Source organism: Lissotriton helveticus, chromosome 4_1, assembly GCF_964261635.1.
Source record: "Lissotriton helveticus chromosome 4_1, aLisHel1.1, whole genome shotgun sequence".
Taxonomy (NCBI): domain Eukaryota; kingdom Metazoa; phylum Chordata; class Amphibia; order Caudata; family Salamandridae; genus Lissotriton; species Lissotriton helveticus.
The window spans coordinates 1,852,097,380-1,852,121,306 of NC_136063.1; the positions used below are offsets into that span (position 1 = coordinate 1,852,097,380).

Below are 23,927 nucleotides of genomic sequence, written 5' to 3' on the forward strand. Positions count from 1 at the left end.
GCCTCCTCAGCGCCCGACGTCGCCATAGCCATCCCGGACGGTTACAAAATCACCCGGAAGGACCGCGTCAACCAGACGGGAGGAGGCATCGCCATCGTACACAGGTAAGAGAATGATCTTCCTCCGGTGATGGTTCTGCGGATCCGTGGGACAGTGGCGAGGGCTCGGCTGGCAGAGCGAAGCTGGTGGGTGGGGGTGTAGAACGAGAGGCGGCTGTTGAGGTATTCGGGGCCCTTGTCGTGGGCGATGAGAGTTGTCCGAGGATGAGGACCTCCGTCTTGTCTGAGTTCAACTTCAGGCGACTAAGCTTCATCCATTCTGCAACGTCTTTCATTCCTTCCTGGAGGTTGGTTTTGGCTGTGGCTGGGTCTTTGGTGAGGGAGAGTATCAGTTGAGTGTCGTCGGCGTAGGAGATGATGCTGATGTTGTGTTTGCGTGCGATGGCGGCGAGGGGGCTCATGTAGATATTAAAGAGGGTTGTGCTGAGCGAGGATCCTTGGGGTACTCGGCACTACGCCTGGTTGAGGAAATCTGTTTTTTCAGGGGATGTTCAGTCAACTCTGCTGGACATGCCCTTAAATGGCTGCTGCCTTTTTGGTGACAAGGCAGTCTCGGCGCTGGAGCACTTGCAAGGCTTTTCGGGCTACGACCAGATCCTGATGCCTCGGTGTGTCTTATATTCCACCACAGCCTGCCTCTCGCCCCTTTTGTGGCTACGGAAGGGGAACCCCACCACATCCAACCCAGTCCAGCCACCGGTCCACCCAAGCTGCCCAGCCTCTGCGTGGCTGCAGACGTGGGACCCAGTGACGCAGGTCTGGGAACCAGCAGGCGGGCCAGTCCACCCTTTCCCCCCGCAGCAGCCTCCAAACCCTCCTAGCCTGACCTTTCACGCCTATCGGCGGCTAGGGGGTGGCAAGTTTCGCCATCACCTCCCCCACTGGCAATCCATCATGTCATACAGGTGGGGTTTTCAGATAGTCTAAAGGGGCTACTCCCTCCCCTTCGAGAGTACCTCTCCCTCCATGCCACTGTCTTTCGCTGCATGTTGCAGGATAATTTGGCATTTCTCTGCCAGGAAGTCTTAGCCCTCTTGGCCAAGGGAGCTAAAAGAGGGTTCCTGCACCAGAAGTATCTTGTGGTTGCTATTCCTGCTACTTTCTGGTGCCCTAGAAGGAAAAAGGCCTGCGTCCTATCCTAGACCTCATGGCCCTCAACCGCTTCCTCCGGAAGGAGAAGTTCAAGATGCTGACTCTGTCTCAGGTCCTATCTGCTCTCGACCCTGGAGACTGGATGGTGGTGTTGGACTTGCAGGACACTTATTTCCACACCCCCGACCTGCCGGCCCACCGGCGTTACCTGCGGTTCATGGTAGGCCACGAGCACTTCCAGTTCACCGTGCTCCCCTTTGGCCTTACCAGCGCCCACGGGTGTTCACGGAAGTGATGGCGGTGGTCGCAGCTCATCTGCGCAGGTTAGGGGTGTCAATTTTCCCCTACCTCGACGGCTGGTTGTTGAAGGTGGGCTCGCCCCAGACAATCGTCAGCCACCTCCAGACTACGGCCGACCTCCTGCACTTGCTGGAGTTTTCCATCAATGTGCCGAAGTCACACCTGTGTCCCTCTCAAAGCCTCTTCTTCATCGGAGCGGTTCTGGATTCAGCGGAGTTTCGGGTTTATCCTCCCGAACAGCGGGTTCGGGATATTCAGGCTCTGATTCCGATCTTTCAGCCTTTTTCCCGGATCTCGGTCAGGTTGATGCTGCGGCTTCTGGGACTGATGGCCTCCTGCATCCTTCTGGTGCATCACGCCAGGTGGCGGATGCGGGCTCTCCAGTGGGCCTTGAAGTTTCAGTTGGCCCAGCATCAGGGCATCATGTCTGACCATGTCCTGATCTCTGAGGGCACTGCGAGACAGTTGCAGCAGTGGCTCATGGACAGCGATTGGGTCAGCGACAGATCCCTCTCCCTTCCCCAACCGGAGCACGTAGTTGTGACGGATGCGTCCCTCCTGGGCTGGGGGGGCCACATGGGAAAGGAGGAGATCAGAGGACTCTGGTCTCCGGCGGAGTCCCGGCTCAACATCAACCTTCTGGAGCTGCGGTCAATCCGGCTTGCACTGAAGGCATTCCTTCCCTCTGTCCGGGGAAGTGTAGTGCAGGTGTTCACGGACAACACCACCGCCATGTGGTATTGCAACAAACAGGACAGGGTGGGGTCGTGGACCCTTTGCCAGGAGGCTCTGCGCCTCTGGCAATGGCTGGAACACCAGGGCGTCACCCTGGTGGTTCAACACCTTGCAGGTTCCGCCAGGGCGAACGAACTCAGCCGTCGGTGCATGATGGATCACGAATGGCGTCTGAACTCGGACGTGGCGCTAGGCCTCTTTCGGCAGTGGGGACAGCCATGGTTAGGTCTATTCGCCACAGAAGAGAACGCGCAATGTCACCAGTTCTACGCGTTGGAATTTCCAAGGCGGCACTCGCTCGGAGACGCTTTTCGTCGCGAGTGGAGTTGAGGTCTGTTGTACGCATTTCCGCCTATATCACTTCTGCCCAGAGTGCTGAAAAAGATCGGGCGCGACCGGGCCCAAGTCATCCTTGTGGCTCCGGATTGGGCAGGAAGGTACTGGTATCCCGAGCTACTCAGCATGTCAGTCGGTGCCCCGATTCGTCAGCCTCTTCAGAAGGACCTTCTGTCGCAGCAGCAGGGGACGGTCCTCCACCCGAACCTGTCCAGCCTCCACCTCCATGCGTGGAGATTGAGCGGCGGCAGTTGAGGCCATTTGACTTGCCTCCTGAAGTCTGTGATGTCATTCTGGCAGCCAGGCGTCCCTCCACAAAAACGGTATACGCCTGCAGTTGGAACAAATTTGTGGCATGGTGCACTGATAAGGCTGTGGATCCCCTTTCTGCCCCTCTTTCAGAGGTTCTCCTCTTTCTTCTGTCTCTTGCCCAGCAGGGCTCTGCTCTGGGTACTATCAAGGGCTACCTCTCTGCCATTTCTGCCTTCTTAAGGCTTCCTGATCAGCCTTCTCTTTTCAAGTCCCCTGTCGTAAATAGATTCTTGAAGGGCATCACTCATATGTTTCCTCCTGTTCCTTTCATGATGCTTCAGTGGGAGTTGAACTTGGTGCTGACTTTGTTTGATGTGTGCTCCTTTCGAGCCACGTCACAATTGCCCTCTACGTCTTCTTACTCTTAAGACTGCATTCCTGGTTGCCATCACCTCTACCAGGAGAGTGAGTGAGATCCAGGCTCTGCCATCTAAACCTCCTTTCCTTTCTATCCATCCGGATAAGGTTGTTTTAAGAACGCGTCCCTCGTCCCTGCCCAAGGTAGTCACAGCCTTCCACATCGGGCAGTCTATCACCTTGCCTACCTTCTTTCCGCCTCCGCATCCCTCGAAAGAGGAAGAGAGGCTCCACCGTCTGGACCCAAAACGTGCGCTCTCTTTCTATCTGGACCGCACACGCCAGTTCCGGGTGGATGACCAGCTCGTTGTTGGTTACGTGGGCGCGAAGAAGGGACGGGCGGTGCACAAACAAACCAACTCTCGGTGGGTCGTCTTGTGCATCAAGGTTTGCTACTCCTTGGCGAAAAAGGAGCCTCCTGTTGGGCTGAGGGTCCATTCCACTCGGGCCACGGCGGCTTCTACTGCCCTGGGTCGGGGAGTCCCCTTGCAGGACATCTGTCAGGCAGCTATGTGGGCCTCGCTGTACACGTTTGCTAGGCACTACTGCCTGGACAGCCAAGTCCGGAGAGATGGCTTCTTTGGCCGTTCCGTTCTCCAGGACTTTCTGGTGTGATCTTGGTTCACAGACCCACCACCTGGGTTGGTATTGCTGGGGTATCTATTCTAAGGTAAGGAATCTAACTAACTAAGTAATGTTTCTTACAGATATATTGTTACCGAAGGTAAGTAACTTGTTCTACGATGCCGCTCCCCGGCTTTCAGATGTACTGCCGAAAAAAGTCTGGATCCAGACAGGCGCCTATGGAGAATTCAAAAGTAAATGATTCTGAGGCTTGACTTTGTCTCTAGCAGATATTATGTTGCCAAAGATAAGTAACTTTGACTATCAGTGCAGTGACCTCATATATAAGGAATCTTATTTCTGCTGTGACAGGTACAAACACCCACTAGAGAGGGTCTCTACCAGAAAAGGTTTTTATCAAAGGTAAGTAACCAGTTCTTTACATCAGTAGCTTGGTGTCTGTCATCACTTGATGGTTGATTGTTTTAAGTTTTCATTTTCCCAACCTAGCTGACAGAGAATTTAAGGTTCGCGAATCGGCTAAATAGATATTTTTTTTAATCTGAATCATAACTGACAGTAGAACACTATTGTGTGCTTAGTTGTGGCATAAATCCATCCTGCCTTTATGGAAACAAGTTTTTCCTCCCCTACTCCTCATTTCACCTCTAAATGCTACCAAACATGGACAGGCCACTGAACACTTGAGAACTCAGTTTTTTTTTGTCTATCCACTTTTGAAGGGACATCTAAAATATGTAAAGTTGATGGTTGTAACAGATGGCAGTCCTGGTCCCTGGCCTATTGCTTTAAGTGCAAATAGTTATCATTTCCATATTAAAGAGAAGCTGAAGGTTGGGTCTGGAGTCGAAGCCATGGTGTTTCTTTAAGGACAAAATCTGTGCCCTCCTACAGACCCTTAAATTTGGAGTGTTGTGAGAAAATGTGTCTTAAGTACCTGTCAGGTGGCAGTTTTATCGAGAACTTTGTTGTTTTTGTGCCACCTGGGTATTTCCTTCGACCTGCAAAACATATCGATTTGAATTGTTAACTGTTTGAATTTGATTAGATACTAAAACAAATGCTAGAACCAAACGAGCACAGAGTGGCATAAGGACACGAGGTACATCAGTGTCTGAGTGATAAAAACTGATTTTATTTAATTGAGTGACAAATACGTCACCATATGTAAATGTCTACCTGTTGGAAAATTATAGGCTGAATATTATATTTTGTCTAGGAAATTGAAGTTGAATTGGAATCTGATGAACCTGGAACATCCGCTGGAAGAACAGTAAGTTATTCCTTTAAAATATACTATTTGTTTATGTAGTGGCTCCCTTGTCCTCTCTGAGGGACTGTTTTGTTAGATTTCTTGCCAGTGTGAAGTGTAAGACAAAGGTTTTTGGTATGTTTCATCTATTCCCTGGAAAGATATGAGATTTGTCCAGCAACAAATATATTTTCTATTGGCAAAAGCAAAAATAAACAGATAATCGACGTAATGCTGAACAAATCAAACATTTAGCCCCAGTTACACATCTGGGTTTAATCCATGTGTGTGTTTTTTGCTCACCCTGCCATCCCAGTTTGGACCCAGCCACATGCAAATCAGTCTTGACCCTGTTCCCCATGGGAACAGTCCAGCCCGAACTACCTGACCAGGTCCTCCCTGGACCAGAAACAAGCATCCTGGGACCAGTTTCGGGGTATCACCTGGCTGATAGAACACAGCGCATCCAATTGGACATGTTTACATCACAGACCATGGCTGTAGACAAGGGGTCCCCCTGGGCTCCATCTTAAGCCCCACTTTATTCAACATATGTGTCCTCTCTGGCCACAACCATTAGATCTTGTGGGTTCGATACCATCTTATACGTGGATGATACCCAAGTGATTGTCACTATTGAGACGGAGCCTGCGTTGACCAAAGAAAAATTAAAAAACTGCATATTAAAGATTGCTACATGGATGACTGAATTTTCTACAGCTTAATACCAATAAAACTGAGATCTTGCGGTTCGAAAAAGCAGAGAAGCTTTGGTCCTCACATTGGTGGCCATTGGAGCTCGGTAAACCTCCTACGTCAAAAAAGTGGGCGAAAAATTTGGATGTTACAATTGTTGATCGGCTCTCCAGGGAAGAGCATGTGAAAACCATCTTGGGCACTTGCTTTGACCTGATGCGAATGCTGAGAAAGATCTTTCCCTGGATTACCTTCTCAGCCAGAAAGACCCTTATACAGGCACTTCTAGTGAGTAGACGAGATTACGGAAATTCCCTACAGGTAGGAATCAGGGAAGATCTACTTTCTAGGCTGCAGGTGGTTCAAAACACAGCCGTGCGTCTAACCCTCAATCAGCCTGTCCGATCCCCTTTGGAACCCCTCCTACAACAGCTGTACTGGCTGCCTGTTAGGAAAAGAGCTGAATTCAAGCTTTTGTGCCTGGTGTTTAAATCACTCCCGGAGAAGGGTCCAGCCTACCTAAGGAAGAAGCTAAAGCCATATATCCCCGTCGCCAACTCAGATCGAACGACCGACAGCTGCTCTGCTCCCTGAGAATCAGGAGAGTCATAATGGGCGGCCGCTCCTTCTCATATCTTGCCCCTTTTCTCTGGAACAGACTGCCAGATAATATTCGTGCTTGTCCCAATTCCAGGCAGTTCAAGAAACTTCTCAAAACCTGTTTGTTCTGTCATTAACCAATAATCTCGGATCTGCGTTGTCTGCTATTAAGGCTCCGAGAGATCCTCCTGGGTATGATTTGCTTGTGCTCTATAAATCCAAATTAAATCATTAAATCACCCCTCATCAGCCAGGATAGCTTAAATCCAGTGGCACAGCGAGAATGGGACCCACATCTAGGCAAACCCTTCCCACTGAGGGCGACAAAAGAAAAATTATGTTTTCCAACACCATAGAGCATTTTCTCTGTATCATATTATGGGGATTATGATCAGGTGCCAGACGACCCCTTTCTCCTTGCGGGCGATGGAGTAAATGACTCCTTTACCCTGGCAGAGGTACCACCCCCAAGTTTAAAATTACTGCCAAGCTGGCGGTCATTTCTAAAGCACAGATCGGTTCCTGACAATGTTTTTTGAAGTTTGGTGCAAAGCTCCGTCACCATGACTGAGCTGTGCACTTAACTTATTTTTTTTTCTTCTCAAAAAGAAAATTCTGAAACAGTATTTTGACAATGCTTCCCTCGCCATGGGAGTCCTCTCCCATGGCAAGGGGAACATTTAACAGTTTTCACTGCCCCATACTACCAGAGTTTCCTGGCAGTGACTGGCAATGAAATCTTGCCTCTAATTCTGCTCATCTAAATTAGTTGGTGAATTTAGAGGTCTGCATCCGATGGCTCGTACTCCGTAGGAGTACTTAACACGTTTTTAATTACAGATGGGACAGAGTAGTGTCCGTCCTCAATAAACCTAAGGTTGGCCTGCATTTCAACCTTGCAGACTGACCACAGTCTTGGCAGTATGGCGACCCAATTGCTGTTGTAACGGAGTATTCATACCACCAATTTTTAATCAGGCAGTGTGCCAAAGTTTCTCGGGGAGCTTGGATGCAGTTGTAATCCTTATTGTGGATTAATTGGTTGAAAAAGAGATGTTTTGGGGCCTTTTAAATCAGTTAGCATTCATCATTGAGACTTCCCAGAAGGGATCATCTTTTGTAATAGCCGTTGTGGGTGCTTTAAATCCTTTGTTGGGAGTGCTGGACGTTTTACCTTCAAGGCCAGAAAGGCTGACCCAAAAAAGTTTTTTTTCACAAAAAATAATGACTAATGTCATTTTTGCTTCTAAGGGCATGTCTCTTATATTGGTTTATTCTGGTTAGTGATTCTGAATTGGCATTGTAGGGGGCTGGCTTAGTATATGGTGCACACTTATTTAAGTGAAGCACCTTGTACTAATTCAGACAGCCCTTATGTTGATTTTAGTGGCATTAGACAACTCTAGAAAGCTCTAAGTGGTAGCTGTGGAGAGCAGCCTTCAGGCTTATCCAGGTGTGTTAAGCAGCTTTTTTTACCAGATCTAATCATGTAGTGTAGGTTAAACTAAAAACAACCACACAGTGCATATATAAACATGTCTAGTTTAAAATATATATTTTTTTTAAATGTCTGTTTAATTACACAACACTCACTAACACATAAGTATATCTCCTACCTAGAGATATCAGCACAAATACTCACAATACTTCAATTGCAAAAAGGTAAGTAAGCACAATACACTGTGGTCTCTAGGGATAGACTAAACCATATACTAAAAGTGGAATGTGAATTGCAACTGAAGTAGGGACTTGGACCAGAAGACTCAGAAGAGCTGGGGACACAAGGAACCACTCCAGGTAAGTACAAAGGAACCCCACAGAGGCTGTGTGGATATGCCGGGGAGTTACTCCTTCCCTTCAAGGGAGATTCCTTTGGGTGTCTTGGATGTCCACAGGCCTGGTGAAGAACCTGTATGGAGTACAGACACAGACGTTGCAGAAGACCAGCAGGATGACGAGACCAGGCGAAGCAGGAATCTTCCCCGGCGCAACTCGATTCCCAAAGCAAAGGTCAGAGAATCCAGACGGTCGAGGGTGAAGTGATATGTGATTTGAATCTTGTCCCACTACGAATTTAGGGACCCACCCACAGATAAGCCCTTAAGTACCCTTAGGAAAGGGTTGGGACGATTCAGGGGTCCCTCCCAGAGGAGGGGCTGGTCAGTGGGGAGGATACTCCCATAGTTTGCACCAGAGTGGGTGCCAACAGCTCCCTCAACTGGTTTAAACTGGAGAATGCAAGGAAGCCAAAAATGTGCCTTTCAAGCAGTCTCAGTGGCACTGGCAAGCCCCCCCCCCCCCCCCCACCCTGTCCCAATACACTAAACCCTGTCTGTGAGGTGGTCACACTTCCCTGTGATAGGATACCTATTCTTCTGCCTTCCGCTGCTCAATCTTGGCTCAGCGTAAGAGGGCAGAAAGGTGTTTCTGGCTGGCAGCAGCCCTAGCTTGCTGTCACCTTCTTTAAGACTGGTACTGGGAGCACTAAGGGCCTCCCGGAGGAGCTTTACAGTGCATGGAATCATAGCCCCACACCTTTTACAGTGTGGGGGTATGTTTCCAACATGTTACATGACAGGGTTCGTTACAGCTAGTTAAGAGATGGTCATCGCGGAATGACGCATGGCCACTCTAAATGTCGAAATGGCTGATGTACTCACATCCCTGTAGAATAAACTCCGACGGTTGTAGGGGTGCCCTGCTCATGCAGGGGCACCCTCACACTTCGAACCGAGCATCCTGCCTTCAGGATTGAAAGGCCTGCTCTAGTGGTGACTTGTAGGTTTTATGTATAGTGACCTCAGATATATGGAAACATATATCTGCCGTAAGTGGTGCTAGCACCAGCTTACACAGGCTGCAATGGCAGGCCTGGAGTCACAATTTGAGTGGTCTCTCAGGGATGGCATAATACATGCTGCAGCCCATGGGAGACCTCTAATGTACTTTTGCTCTGGGTACCTTAGTACCATATACTAGGGACTTATCAGGATCCACGAGTAGCCAGTCTGGAGTGTACCTAAGTACTCACCATGTCCAATTTAGAGAAGAAGCACAGAGACTGGTGTCCTGATTAGAAAGATCCCAGTCAGACTAGTCAGAAAACATAAGGACACCAGCAAAATGTGGGGGTGATCATGAAAGCAGATCCTACTTTCCTGGAGTACGCAGGTATATTGTGAATAATTTTGGAACCTCTGTCGGAATTGCAGGCGAGATGTATATTTGCTCTGAACTTTGCCTTGAAAGGACTGAGAGCGGCATTGCTGAAGAGTGACCCGAGATTGAGCCGTGTCTGTGTCCGCTTTTATGGACTGCAGTGCCTCATCTATGTGTTTGCCGAACAAACACTCTCTATCGAAAGGCATATCCAGAACTTTGGCCTGTACCTCGGGACAGAAGGTGGTCGCTTTTAGCCAAACCTGCTCCTGCCATCTGACGAAAGGCAATAGAAGAGACATCCATGGCAATCTCAATGAGTTCAGCAGGCGCTCTTTCGCCCCCTTCCTCTTCTCTTCCGGAAGGTTTTTCAACAATAAGGAACTGTCTGACCCCATCTTCCGGTCATATCTTCCCAAGATGGCCATGGCTTGAAAGCTCTATTAGAGGTAACTGCCAGAGTGGAAAACCTTTTCCCAATGTTGTCGAACTGACGATCTTCCTTATCAGAGGAAGCAGAACACTGGGACTCTGGGTTTTTGGCCCTTTTCTGTGCTGCCTGCATAATTACAGTGTCCCGCCTAGGATGACCAATGAGGCATCTGGTTGACTTGTCAGGGGCTTTGTATTTTTTGTCCAGCTTTGGTATCACAACTGGAAAGGAAGCTGGTGTCTTCATTAATTTGAGGCCTTCCTGCTACAAATAATTCACTATGGGGATAGCTCTGATGGGACTCTGACTACTTGGCTTGAAGTCGTACAAAAATACCGTCTGTTTTGCCGGCATCTCAGATCTAAGCACTTTGATACACGCTCCAACAGATCATAAAAGCCACCTATATCTGCAGGTGGAGAATCTGCAGAAGATAGGATAGGAGATGGTGGCATGGGAGCTATATAATCTCCCATTCATCATGAGTATCCACGTCAGGATTTCTCCTTACTTTACCTGTTGCTGATCCACACCCTGGGTATCCACTGTGATGACAATCGGTGGAGGGTGTAGTCGCTGATACTACCAACTGTGGCACTGTTGCTGCCGCATATTTGACCTTTGTCAGTGGAATCGTCGACATTGCTGTCGACGGGGCGATGGTCGATGGAGAAATCCTTGTTGAAGAAGGTCTCGTCGACAGTGAAGGTCTCGTCGACGGAGAAGGTCTCGTCGATGATGACTCCATCGTCTGTTATCTGCGGGCCCTTCGAGTCTGCCGACGTCGATATTGTTATCGCTGTGGACATCACAGATGAGACCGTCTGGTATAGAAACATTGTCTGTTTTTCCAGTGGTGCTAGGCCTGACAACAAAGCTTTCAACGCACCTGGTGACTGATCCCTTACAATAGTTAAGGAAGCAGAAACTGTAGCTGAGGACGATTTTAAGGCCACCGCCTGAGGTTTTTTGTGGTGTTTTACCTCAGATTTCTCTTGCTCTGGGACTTATATCTTTTTGAGTCCCATGATGAGAAAAGGAGCTGTCTTCCTTTCTTTTTCAAGAGGAAGAATGAACTCTTTCCTCACCTTCAGATCCAGAGTCTGAAGTAGCCTTCTTCTAAAGCCAGCCTACACACTCTGTTCTTAAGGGTCTTGGTCGAAAACGTTTAGCAATATTTACATTCCCTGAGTTTGTGGTCCGGGTCAAGGCAATAAAGACACGGTTTGTGGTGGTCTTCAGAGAACAGTCTACACTTCCCAGAGGTCTTACAGGGCCTGAACAACCATTGTTCATGCTCTGGTATTTTGAACAGACACAAAACCAAAGTATCTTGAATGTAGCTGAAAACTGGAGGTCAAAGGTTGAAGAGAAAAACTGTCACTTAGCAGAGCCCCAAGAGACTCCCTATCACATGGCGTGCAGTAAGAAATCAGAGGTATCGTGGATCTGTGGGGAAGTCTACTCTGAGGTCTTTGCTGTGATTGGGTGAGCTTTGGATGTTCTAATAGGAGGTTAAATAGTTGCTAAATTGAGTTTCCTTTTCTATTGAGGTCTATGGTAATGTATTCAGTACTGCTATTTCTACTGGTACCATGGGACTCCTACCATGATGAGAGGGACTTTTCAAGCATGTGAATCCATAAAAGATATCAATACTGGAGAACCACAATGTAAGTAGTTTTTTTCTTAGTGTAAAAAAAATTCCCCAAAAATACATTCATATGTGTATATATACAGACATAGAGGTACTTTAAAGTCACCATTCAGATTTTGCTTCTACCCACTGCAATATACAGCATGGGGCAATGTGTCATCCCAGTTCAGCATTGGCAGGCTTGTACTATGAGCAATGCCATTTGTCCTAATCACATCACTTTTGTGACAGGCCTGATTGGCTAATATTTCAGTTTGACCATGCTTTTTAGTGTTTTTTAGTCATCCTAGTGTAGCTTCAGTTTACTTTAGCACCTTCGCTGCGGCGGCTATTCTGCTGCAGCGCTAAGGGGGCGGGGGGGCCGCGTGGCGCGCCCATGCTGGTGACGGAACCGCTCCATCACCAGCCTCGGTTGAGCTGTGCTCATGACGGAGCGGTTCCGTCATGGCCCCGCTGTGAGAAGTTGGCCTGATATATGATGCTCACTAGTTCTAGTGATCACCTTGTATCAGTCCAAACAACCCTTATGGTGATTGGTTGTAAGTCAACCTTATAGACCAGCTATCCTAAGTGGGTGAGGTAACGAGAGCATACTGGTAGTTCCTGATGCGTGGGGTGTACAGGCTCGAATCTGATATGTGCGGACTCGTGTGATTGAATGCTTCGCAATGATGTATGTGACATGATTGTGTCGTGTGTGGAAGTGCCACTTCTAGGAGTTGGCATATTAGTGTAAATTATGCCTGGCGTGTGATTGGCTGGAGCTGGCTGGTGAGCCTGGCTCCAGGAAGTCTGGATGGGTCTGCCCGGTGGTGAGTGTGAGATTAGCATGCTGATGGCTGGGGAGGAGTGCACCTGTGTCCTGAATGAGGCTGGGTTTTCCCCCACACAATGCTGGCTCCGCCCCCTGTGGTGCATCTAATGACCCTAGTCCTGCCAGTGAATGAAAAGGGTAATTGCGCACATCAAGAGTGCTCACCAACCAGCTGTGACTGGTTTCTCCCCTCACCCTGTGCCAGAACAAAGGATTTACTAGTATAAGAAGGGGCTGTGTCCCCTTAGAAGTTGTTCTGTTTCTGGATCCTACTTGAGGGGGGCTGCTGCTGCTGGTGCCAGGAGGAACCGCCACTTGGACTGCCTTCCTGCCTGGAGGGCCAATGAGCTGGCCCCTGGCCCAGCCTTGCCCCCCCCCCCCTGCCTTGCTGCAGTCCTGAAGAACTTTGCTGGACTTTAGTTCCTTCTAGCGCCTGGGAGCGCGGTATTTTGTCCTTTAGCGCTGGAAGCGCTTTAATTCCACTTAGGCCGTTATTGGTCCACTAGCGCAGGGAGCGATTTATGGTGTGCTAGCACTTGGAAGCGCTGGATTTTGGCTAGCGCTTGAGAGCGCTTTATTTTGCTGAGGCCTGTGCCCACCCGGCATTGTCCGCCCCAAGCGAGTGCCACCTCGCTTGTATTGGTGAATTCCCGGGAGGCTACCCCGGATTGCGGCAAAAAGAAGTTCCACTCTGCCTCCGCAGCGCGAACCGGAGCCTGGGGGCTCGTCTGCAGGGCCGTGCTGCCATTGGCTGCTTCATCAGCCTACCGCGTGCTAAGCCCGGCCAGAGGGTTGCCGGGCAACCAGGACTCTCGCGGCCTTGTCCTGAGCAAGGCTCTCCCGAGGAAGGGAGCCCCGCCCGCCGCCACTTGAGAAGCCCGGTCCCAAGAGGAGCCGGAGAGGAGCCACAGCAGAGGCCCGGTGAGTGCGAGCATCTGGGAGAGAAGGGCACCACTGTTCTGTGAAGGCCCTGTGGGGGCCGGGCATATTCCCGGAACGGCCCCGGAAGGCAGCGGGCCGCTCCCCCTTTTGTCACCGTCCCGCCGTACGCCGCTTACGCTAGATGCGTACAGAATCGCACCAGGGCCACAACGAAGCGTACGCTCGAGGCGTACTACGACCCCAGTTGTGTGAAGAGCCCGAGAGGCTCAAGGCAGGCACCGCATTGGTTTTCAGGGCCCGAGAGGCTTGTGGCACCATTTCTTTGAAGTAAGAGCCTAGGAGAGGCTCAGGGGGCCATCTCAGCGATCTAGAGCCCCAGAGGGGGGCTCTAGCGACCCCGCATTCTTGCAGAGAGTCCAGGGAGGCTCTAGGGGGCATTTCGTAGTTTTAGAGCCCAGAGAGGCACTTGGGCCGTTATTGGTACACTAGCGCAGGGAGCGCCTTATGGTGTGCTAGCGCGTGGAAGCTCTGGATTTTGGCTAGCGCTTTAGAGCGCTTTATTTTGCTGAGGCCGGTGCCCACCCGGCATTGTCCGCCCCAAGCGAGTGCCACCTCGCTTGTATTGGTGAATTCCCGGGAGGCTACCCCGGATTGCAGCAAAAAGAAGTTCCACTCTGCCTCCGCAGCGCGACCCGGAGCCTGGGGGCTCGTCTGCAGGGCCGCGCTGCCATTGGCTGCTTCATCAGCCTACCGCGTACAGCATGGGGCAATGTGTCATCCCAGTTCAGCATTGGCAGGCTTGTACTATGAGCAATGCCATTTGTCCTAATCACATCACTTTTGTGACAGGCCTGATTGGCTAATATTTCAGTTTGACCATGCTTTTTAGTGTTTTTTAGTCATCCTAGTGTAGCTTCAGTTTACTTTAGCACCTTCGCTGCGGCGGCTATTCTGCTGCAGCGCTAAGGGGGCGGGGGGGGCCGCGTGGCGCGCCCATGCTGGTGACGGAACCGCTCCATCACCAGCCTCGGTTGAGCTGTGCTCATGACGGAGCGGTTCCGTCATGGCCCCGCTGTGAGAAGTTGGCCTGATATATGATGCTCACTAGTTCTAGTGATCACCTTGTATCAGTCCAAACAACCCTTATGGTGATTGGTTGTAAGTCAACCTTATAGACCAGCTATCCTAAGTGGGTGAGGTAACGAGAGCATTTCGGTGCTCAAGGGTAGTTTAACTGTCCTAGTGTCCAGTTCCACAGTCGTTTTTGTCCTAACTAGTCAGGATTGTCCATACTCACCTTTATCTTGAACTGTACTGTCCATAGACGTTGTTACGCATTTCGGTGCTCAAGGGTAGTTTAACTGTCTGTGGTATTCCATGACTTGATGTCATGTGGAATCTTTCTATGTCATTTGGAATACTCTGTGTAACTTAGAATGTTTTCCCTTGATATTATTACTGTTACTGTATTGCTGATGCTGTGAGGACTTCTCCTGCTACCTGTGGTTGTTAAGCTGTTCTTCATATGAATAAATCCACTTGGACCTACTTCCTGTGTAGTCTGAATTACTACATAGTTACTGGCGACGTGGAGAGTGGAAGGAGGTAAAATATGGAATTTGAGAAGAGTCTCCTTATGCAAGTCTTCTGTTGCTCCTTTTGTTGCTTCTTCCACTCAGAAAACTACCGTTCCGGGAAAATTAATGACATACCATAATTCAGAAGGTTTTTCTGGTACGCATGAGGCTTATGATAATTTAGAGAATGAGGTTGTAAGTAATTCTGATGATGTGATTAATTCTGATGTTCGACCTGATCCGTGTGTTGAAATTGATAATCAATCAAATATAGAGAATGAATAAATTCCCTTGAGACGCAGTGAGCGCGTGAAATGTGCTCCTTCGAAGTATAAAGATTACATTAGAATTTAACTTATTGTAGTATTATTGTTCTTTGGGGTTTTGTTTTGTTTTTATTTGTTGTTTTTGGGGTTTTGTTATTTATGCAATTTTTTTATTTTATTTATTTATTTTTTTAAAGGGGGGGAGGTGTGTGGTATTCCATGACTTGATGTCATATGGAATCTTTCTATGTCATTTGGAATACTCTGTGTAACTTAGAATGTTTTCCCTTGATATTATTACTGTTACTGTATTGCTGATGCTGTGAGGACTTCTCCTGCTACCTGTGGTTGTTAAGCTGTTCTTCATATGAATAAATCCACTTGGACCTACTTCCTGTGTAGTCTGAATTACTACACTGTCCTTGTGTCCAGTTCCACAGTCGTTTTTGTCCTAACTAGTCAGGATTGTCCGTACTCACCTTTATCTTGAACTGTACTGTCCATAGACGTTGTTACGCATCTCGCGTGTGAGTTCACACTCTGCACACGCGTTCAGTGGGCCTCCTATTACTTACCTAGAGTTAGTGTAGCGTAGTCCCATCGATCCTACAGCCTCTGGACAGCTCCATTTCTTCTATCGACTTTTACATTCCACTTACTTAGTATATGGTTTGTCGTGCCCCTAGGGCACCATTGTAATTTCGTGCAACTTATCATATTTTTCTTAAGAGATTGTCATGTGCTTAGCCCTCTGACCTCATAAAGAGTTCAGAGGTGATTGTTATTAATAAATATACTGTTTATTTTCATAACAACCTGTGTGGTGTCCTTTCATCTGGTATTCAAGGGGTTATATTGTGCTAAAACAGCTGGCTTCACATGCCAAAAGAGTTTAGCCTAAGACTGCTTTGTCCATGCTACCATTAGGATAGCTGGTCTATAAGGTTGACTTACAACCAATCACCATAAGGGTTGTTTGGACTGATACAAGGTGATCACTAGAACTAGTGAGCATCATATGTCAGGCCAACTTCTCACATTGGTGTGCAGCGGTTGGGATTTGAGCTTGCTGTTGTTTTTACCAAATATAATCTTGAAATATCATTTGAAAGATCACATAAGGTACTCTAGGTACATATAACAAGCTTAGAAATACTCTGAGTTCTACTGAACCCGCTGTTGTAGTAGAAAGGGCCTAGCACACCCTGACTACAACTCTTAGCAAGGGATCAGTAGGAAAACCCATAGTGTAGGTAGGTGCATCACTTACACCTCACTAGAAAGCATGTCTACCCATGGAGAGACTTCAGAGACTCCCCTAGTGGTTAGTGACCCTCCACAGGTCCTTTCCAGATATGCAGCTCTCAGTTTCCAGGAGATGCTACAATTGTGTACCTCCAGGAAATTGAAACAGGGTTCTAACCCTACCACTCCTTTTCTGTTAGGTCTCTTAGAGACATATGATGCCAGAAGGGCTGCTACTGCAGGCCCCTCTAATCCAGATGGGAGCATGCCCCCCTTAGAAGGTACTCCTAGTGATCCAGACTCTAACCTCCCTGAAACAGAGAATGTAGATGAGGAAGAAGAAGAAGAAGTATCTGGGGATGAGGCAGACAATAGGCAACCTTTAGTGTTGGACTTGGCCCTTCTGGCAGGTTCACCCCTAAACTTTTTGCTTGTAATGGTGACCTGGTGATGGTGATTTGTGGGTTCTGCGCACTTTCACTGTGTCCCAGTGGAAAGTGCGTGCGCACTCTGAGTGCATGTGATGAGATTGGCCTACCCTCCCATAGGAATGCATGGGGAATGTATGTGTCCCTGGTAGTTCCTGATGCGTGGGGTGTACAGGCTCGAATCTGATATGTGCGGACTCGTGTGATTGAATGCTTCGCAATGATGTATGTGACATGATTGTGTCGTGTGTGGAAGTGCCACTTCTAGGAGTTGGCATATTAGTGTAAATTATGCCTGGCGTGTGATTGGCTGGAGCTGGCTGGTGAGCCTGGCTCCAGGAAGTCTGGATGGGTCTGCCCGGTGGTGAGTGTGAGATTAGCATGCTGATGGCTGGGGAGGAGTGCACCTGTGTCCTGAATGAGGCTGGGTTTTCCCCCACACAATGCTGGCTCCGCCCCCTGTGGTGCATCTAATGACCCTAGTCCTGCCAGTGAATGAAAAGGGTAATTGCGCACATCAAGAGTGCTCACCAACCAGCTGTGACTGGTTTCTCCCCTCACCCTGTGCCAGAACAAAGGATTTACTAGTATAAGAAGGGGCTGTGTCCCCTTAGAAGTTGTTCTGTTTCTGGATCCTACTTGAGGGGGGCTGCTGCTGCTGGTGCCAGGAGGAACCGCCACTTGGACTGCCTTCCTGCCTGGAGGGCCAATGAGCTGGCCCCTGGCCCAGCCTTGCCCCCCCCCCCCCTGCCTTGCTGCAGTCCTGAAGAACTTTGCTGGACTTTAGTTCCTTCTAGCGCCTGGGAGCGCGGTATTTTGTCCTTTAGCGCTGGAAGCGCTTTAATTCCACTTAGGCCGTTATTGGTCCACTAGCGCAGGGAGCGATTTATGGTGTGCTAGCACTTGGAAGCGCTGGATTTTGGCTAGCGCTTGAGAGCGCTTTATTTTGCTGAGGCCTGTGCCCACCCGGCATTGTCCGCCCCAAGCGAGTGCCACCTCGCTTGTATTGGTGAATTCCCGGGAGGCTACCCCGGATTGCGGCAAAAAGAAGTTCCACTCTGCCTCCGCAGCGCGAACCGGAGCCTGGGGGCTCGTCTGCAGGGCCGTGCTGCCATTGGCTGCTTCATCAGCCTACCGCGTGCTAAGCCCGGCCAGAGGGTTGCCGGGCAACCAGGACTCTCGCGGCCTTGTCCTGAGCAAGGCTCTCCCGAGGAAGGGAGCCCCGCCCGCCGCCACTTGAGAAGCCCGGTCCCAAGAGGAGCCGGAGAGGAGCCACAGCAGAGGCCCGGTGAGTGCGAGCATCTGGGAGAGAAGGGCACCACTGTTCTGTGAAGGCCCTGTGGGGGCCGGGCATATTCCCGGAACGGCCCCGGAAGGCAGCGGGCCGCTCCCCCTTTTGTCACCGTCCCGCCGTACGCCGCTTACGCTAGATGCGTACAGAATCGCACCAGGGCCACAACGAAGCGTACGCTCGAGGCGTACTACGACCCCAGTTGTGTGAAGAGCCCGAGAGGCTCAAGGCAGGCACCGCATTGGTTTTCAGGGCCCGAGAGGCTTGTGGCACCATTTCTTTGAAGTAAGAGCCTAGGAGAGGCTCAGGGGGCCATCTCAGCGATCTAGAGCCCCAGAGGGGGGCTCTAGCGACCCCGCATTCTTGCAGAGAGTCCAGGGAGGCTCTAGGGGGCATTTCGTAGTTTTAGAGCCCAGAGAGGCACTTGGGCCGTTATTGGTACACTAGCGCAGGGAGCGCCTTATGGTGTGCTAGCGCGTGGAAGCTCTGGATTTTGGCTAGCGCTTTAGAGCGCTTTATTTTGCTGAGGCCGGTGCCCACCCGGCATTGTCCGCCCCAAGCGAGTGCCACCTCGCTTGTATTGGTGAATTCCCGGGAGGCTACCCCGGATTGCAGCAAAAAGAAGTTCCACTCTGCCTCCGCAGCGCGACCCGGAGCCTGGGGGCTCGTCTGCAGGGCCGCGCTGCCATTGGCTGCTTCATCAGCCTACCGCGTGCTAAGCCCGGCCAGAGGGTTGCCGGGCAACCAGGACTCTCGCGGCCTTGTCCTGAGCGAGGCTCTCCCGAGGAAGGGAGCCCCGCCCGCCGCCACTTGAGAAGCCCGGTCCCAAGAGGAGCCGGAGGGGAGCCACAGCAGAGGCCTGGTGAGTGCGGGCATCTGGGGGAGAAGGGCACCACTGTTCTGTGAAGGCCCTGCGGGGGCCCGGGCATATTCCCGGAGCGGCCCCGGAAGGCAGCGGGCCGCTCCCCCTTTTGTCACCGTCCCGTAGTACGCCGCGTATGCTAGATGCGTACAGAATCGCACCAGGGCCACAACGAAGCGTACGCTCGAGACGTACTACGGCCCCAGTTGTTTGAAGAGCCGGAGAGGCTCAAGGCAGGCACCGCATTGGTTTTCAGGGCCCGAGAGGCTCGTGGCACCATTTCTTTGAAGTAAGAGCCTAGGAGAGGCTCAGGGTGCCATCTCAGCGATCTCGAGCCCCAGAGGGGGGCTCCAGCGACCCCGCATTCTTGCAGAGAGTCCAGGGAGGCTCTAGGGGGCATTTCGTAGTTTTAGAGCCCAGAGAGGCTCAAAAGCGCCACAGTTGTTCAGGAGCCCAGAGAGGCTCAAGGGGCATTTTCATTCGAGCCTGCGAGGCTCTTGCCGGCGCATTCTTTTCCCAGAGCCCCGAGAGGCTCAGAGAGCCATATTTGTTTAGAGTCCTGAGAGACTCTCAGGGGGTACTTTTGTTTATTCAGAGTCCAGTGAGGCTCCAACGTTGGCCCCCTCAGTATTTTCAGCTGCCCAGCACATCGTAGGCAGCTGCCACGTTTAGGCCCCTGACTTTGGGACACAGGGCGTCCTAGCCCTAGAGAGGCCAGTTGGCCTAGGGACAGTCACAGGTGGTGACTTATGTGAGTTTGGCGCAATTGTTCTTTTGCTGCACCTCTCAATGTGTTTTATGCGTCATGTGCCTTGTTCTTACACCTCTGAATGTATTGTTGATGCATCATGTGTTTTCCCTTCTTACACCGCTGAATGTATGTTTATGCATCATGAGTTAGGTGCTTACACCCCTACAGGTATTTTGATACTTAGGTGGTTGTTTTTCTCCTAGTGCAGGTGGTGCTAGTGAGGTCCTGGTAACCAGTGATTACTGGTTTTGTACTTTATGTTCTATTTTGTGCTACCGTGATTTGACATTCTAAGTGCTATTTCTAAAACTGTTACTTCTAAAAGTGCTGATTCCGGACAGTGGTCCAGGTGGCCCTGTCTTGTACATATCCCCTGTAAATTCTGCCCGTGCCTGTTGGCACAGTGTAAAGTGTGTGTTTTTACCTAATGTGTTTTGGTGTAATACAAAGGCTATTTTTATATAACCTTGTGTGGAGTTTCCTTTGTGGTGGGCCCTGGGTGTTGTTGCTGGGGTGCGTGCGCGAATACTTAACTCACATCGCCTCCGAGTTTAGCCTTGCTGCTCGTGCCACGTTACCTAGAGGGTGAGCAGGGGTTATCTTGGCGTGTAACTCCCTTGCCCTGACTTAGGAGTGGTGGTCTCTGACTGACTTTGGCGCAAGCCCTGGCCAGCCAGGGATCCCATTTCTAACATTGCCGGCAAGCGGTGAAGATGAGGATTTGTGTTTGCGTTGTACCACAGTGGCAACTGGCCGCACTACAAAACTCTGCATTTTAGATGACCACATTTTGGGGATTATTGTGTTTTTGAAGTTGCATTAGTTTCTTCTCCTGAAGGTATCATTGTGTAATTGTGTCAAGTACATTTGTCCCCCGCCCTGCGCCCAGAGTCAGTACCTGTGTCATGTGTGGTCAGGTTGAGGAATCAGGGGTGGTAGAAACTGCCTTACCAGTCCGAGGGGAGGGCTGTGTGTGGATGAATGGTGTGTGGCACTAGACAAGTGAGTGAGAGTTCTCTGGGATAGAGAGCTTGCTGATACCTTTGTGAATTGTGTACTCCTGTGTTAAGCTCAGACCCCTAGGTTCCCTGTGTAATCTTGTCTCTAGAACGTCCTGCCAAGATGGAGCCTGTTTTTGATCTCAGTGATCTAGTTTGGTACAATACGCAGGAGTTGGAAGGGTTCTGTAGAGAGAGAGACATAGGGGTGGATGGGTCAGATACTAAGTACGAACTTAGGAACTACCTGGTCCATTGGTGTAAGGAACAAAGGGATCTTGAGCGCAGTAAGGAAAGGGCCCGGGCCTCACATCAGGAGGGTGGTGGGTCTGTGGGGAGCCCTGAAGATTCAGAAGAGGAGGGAGAAGATGTCAGAACCTGGATGCCAGTAGAGAGTGAAGACCCCATAGATAGGGAGTCCCTTGCTGGGTCCCTGTCCCCAGAGGAGCAGGAAGATAGGAGGAGAGAAAGGGAGCACCAGCTGGCTTTAGAAAAGCTCAGGTTAGAGCATGCCCAGGCTATGGCACAGCTGGGCATTAGAAAGCAACAGCTAGAGACCGAGAGGGTCTTAGCGCAGGAAAGGATAGAGGAGGCTGAGAGGGCCTCCACCAGAGAGAAATGACCTCTGGAGGGTAGACTATCATCTGCGCGCAGTTTTAATTGTCTGAATTCCCCAGGGAGGGTTGAGTCCAGTGGTGGCAGCTATATAGAGCCCAGTGCGAGCAGTCCCATTCCTAGTTCCCCGAGTATGGAACCTGTTTCCCAAGAGGAGGAGAACAGGTTGAAGTTCAGGAACCATAGGAAACCACCTCACCAGAAGTGGGGGTATTTTGTGGATGACTGTTCTGATGCAATGGAGGATTGGCTGGCGGCTAACCTGGACGATGAGAGGGACGGAGTAGTGAATATGTTTCTCAAAGAGCAGTTGCTCAGTATTTGTTGTCCAGAGTTGCGCCAGCACCTGTCAAAGTTTGGATACTTTTGCCCTTGGGAGCTTGCTAAGGAAGCAGAGCGCTGGGAAAGTGCTAGAGGTTCTCTAGAGTCATTAGGGAGTGATTGCAAAAGTAGTGGTTCAGGTATCTTCCAGCCCAGCGTGGTGGAAGAGGCTCAGTGTAGCCCAGCTAGGTCCCATGATAGCGAGGAGGGTGTAGGGGCTCACTGCCTGGCTCAGTGGAGCAGGAGTGAGGGGGAGACCGAGGGTCCCCAGACGCCCGAAACCCTGCCTCAGGACTTGGATGGTTTCTGTAGGGAACACCAGGTTGGGGACCTAGGCTGTCCTGTTAGTCCATTTGAGGAAGATCTCCTAGTGAGTAGAGGACCTGGAGCGTCTGTAACCAGAGCTCCTGTGGTTCTAGAGTCTGGCAGTACCGCTCCGGTAGGGAGGGTACAAGAGTCCAGCGTGAGGAGTGATTGGGGGATGAGTTTCCCAGTGGATGCACCAGTGGACCAGGGACTAGCCAGTGGGGCTAGATCTTCTTGGGGGGACCCGGGTGGCACCACTTCTGGTCTGGGAGATCTCCGCGCACTGTCAGGTGGACAGGGGACGGGAGATCTGCGCCAGACAGACAGTCACACAACATATGTGTCATTTGTTAGCCTCAGGGGGATGGTGTGTGAATCCCCAGAAGTCCTGGAGTGCCAGGCAATTGTTCCACCAAAGGTTTTAGACCAGAGGTTGGGAGGCCAGGTTCAGGATCAGCCTGACCTGAAGGGTAGGACGACTGTAACCAGTGTCCTGACCGGTTCTTCTTCCAGAGGTACCGCCCCAGTTGGTAGGGAGCAGGACTCTGGAAGGGGGTGCAGAGGGTGGGAGAGCCCACCTCTGACCCCGGTGCAACCTGAGTAGATAAGCCCTGGGTTGGAATGGCGTTCTAGGTGTACCCCGCGTCGGAGGTGGAGGAACCCTAGAAGAAGAGGTAGGGGGAGGAGAGCCTTCCCCGAGACTCCTGGTCCGCCTGAGGTTGTAGACCCTAGGCTGGAGAACCAGTGGCAGTCTAGTCCTGTCTTGCAGACAGGAAGAGTGGAGAATGGCTCCTATGTGCCAGGGGTTACTACCCCCCGCTCTGCGAATAGGCAAGGACCGGTGGCACCTGGGTGGCCCAGGGCCTGGTCCCGGCCGCGGACAGCTTGGGAGTACCAGTGGGGTAGCCCAGTTGTTCCAGACAGTGGTTTTAGAAGGAATCCCATGGGTTCACTGTGGAGTAGAACAGGAGGGTGTCTCTGCAGTTGCGGGCCCGCGTCCGTGTTCTATCGCCCCAAGCAGGGAAGTCCATCACGGTGGTGATTGTTCTCCCCTGCGTTTTGGCTGGAAGGGGGTTGTCTTGGACTTGGCCCTTCTGGCAGGTTCACCCCTAAACTTTTTGCTTGTAATGTTGACCTGGTGATGGTGATTTTTGGGTTCTGCGCACTTTCACTGTGTCCCAGTGGAAAGTGCGTGCGCACTCTGAGTGCATGTGATGAGATCGGCCTTCCCTCCCATAGGAATGCATGGGGAATGTATGTGTCCCTGGTAGTTCCTGATGCGGGGGTGTACAGGCTCGATTCTGGTATGTGCGGACTCGTGTGATTGAATGCTTCGCAATGATGTATGTGACATGATTGTGTCGTGTGTGGAAGTGCCACTTCTAGGAGTTGGCATATTAGTGTAAAATATGCCTGGCGTGTGATTGGCTGGAACTGGCTGGTGAGCCTGGCTCCAGGAAGTCTGGATGGGTCTGCCCGGTGGTGAGTGTGAGATTAGCATGCTGATGGCTGGGGAGGAGTGCACCTGTGTCCTGAATGAGGCTGGGTTTTCCCCCACAAAATGCTGGTTCCGCCCCCTGTGGTGCGTCTAATGACCCTAGTCCTGCCAGTGAATGAAAAGGGTGATTGAGCACATCAAGCGTGCTCACCAACCAGCTGCGACTGGTTTCTCCCCTCACCCTGTGCCAGAACAAAGGATTTACTAGTATAAGAAGGGGCTGTGTCCCCTTAGAAGTTGTTCTGTTTCTGGATCCTACTTGAGGGGGGCCGCTGCTGGTGCCAGGAGGAACCGCCACTTGGACTGCCTCCCTGCCTGCAGGGCCAGTGAGATGGCCCCTGGCCCAGCCATGCCCCCCCCTGCCTTGCTGCAGTCCTGAAGAACTTTGCTGGACTTTAGTTCCTTCTAGCGCCTGGGAGCGCAGTATTTTGTCCTTTAGCGCTGGGAGCGCTTTAATTCCACTTGGGCCGTTATTGGTACACTAGCGCAGGGAGCGCTTT

The 23,927-nt window shown here is 50.7% G+C and overlaps 1 protein-coding gene across 2 annotated transcripts in view; it reads left to right on the forward strand.

Moving 5' to 3' along the window:
• The window catches only part of BRWD3 (bromodomain and WD repeat domain containing 3), a 1,637,103-nt gene that overhangs the window by 1,406,285 nt on the left and 206,891 nt on the right, over positions 1-23,927 (forward strand). For both annotated transcript variants that reach the window (XM_078688510.1, XM_078688511.1), the window contains one exon: positions 4,996-5,049. In XM_078688510.1, coding sequence (XP_078544636.1) covers positions 4,996-5,049 — 54 coding nt within the window. The remainder of the gene's footprint in view (positions 1-4,995; positions 5,050-23,927) is intronic.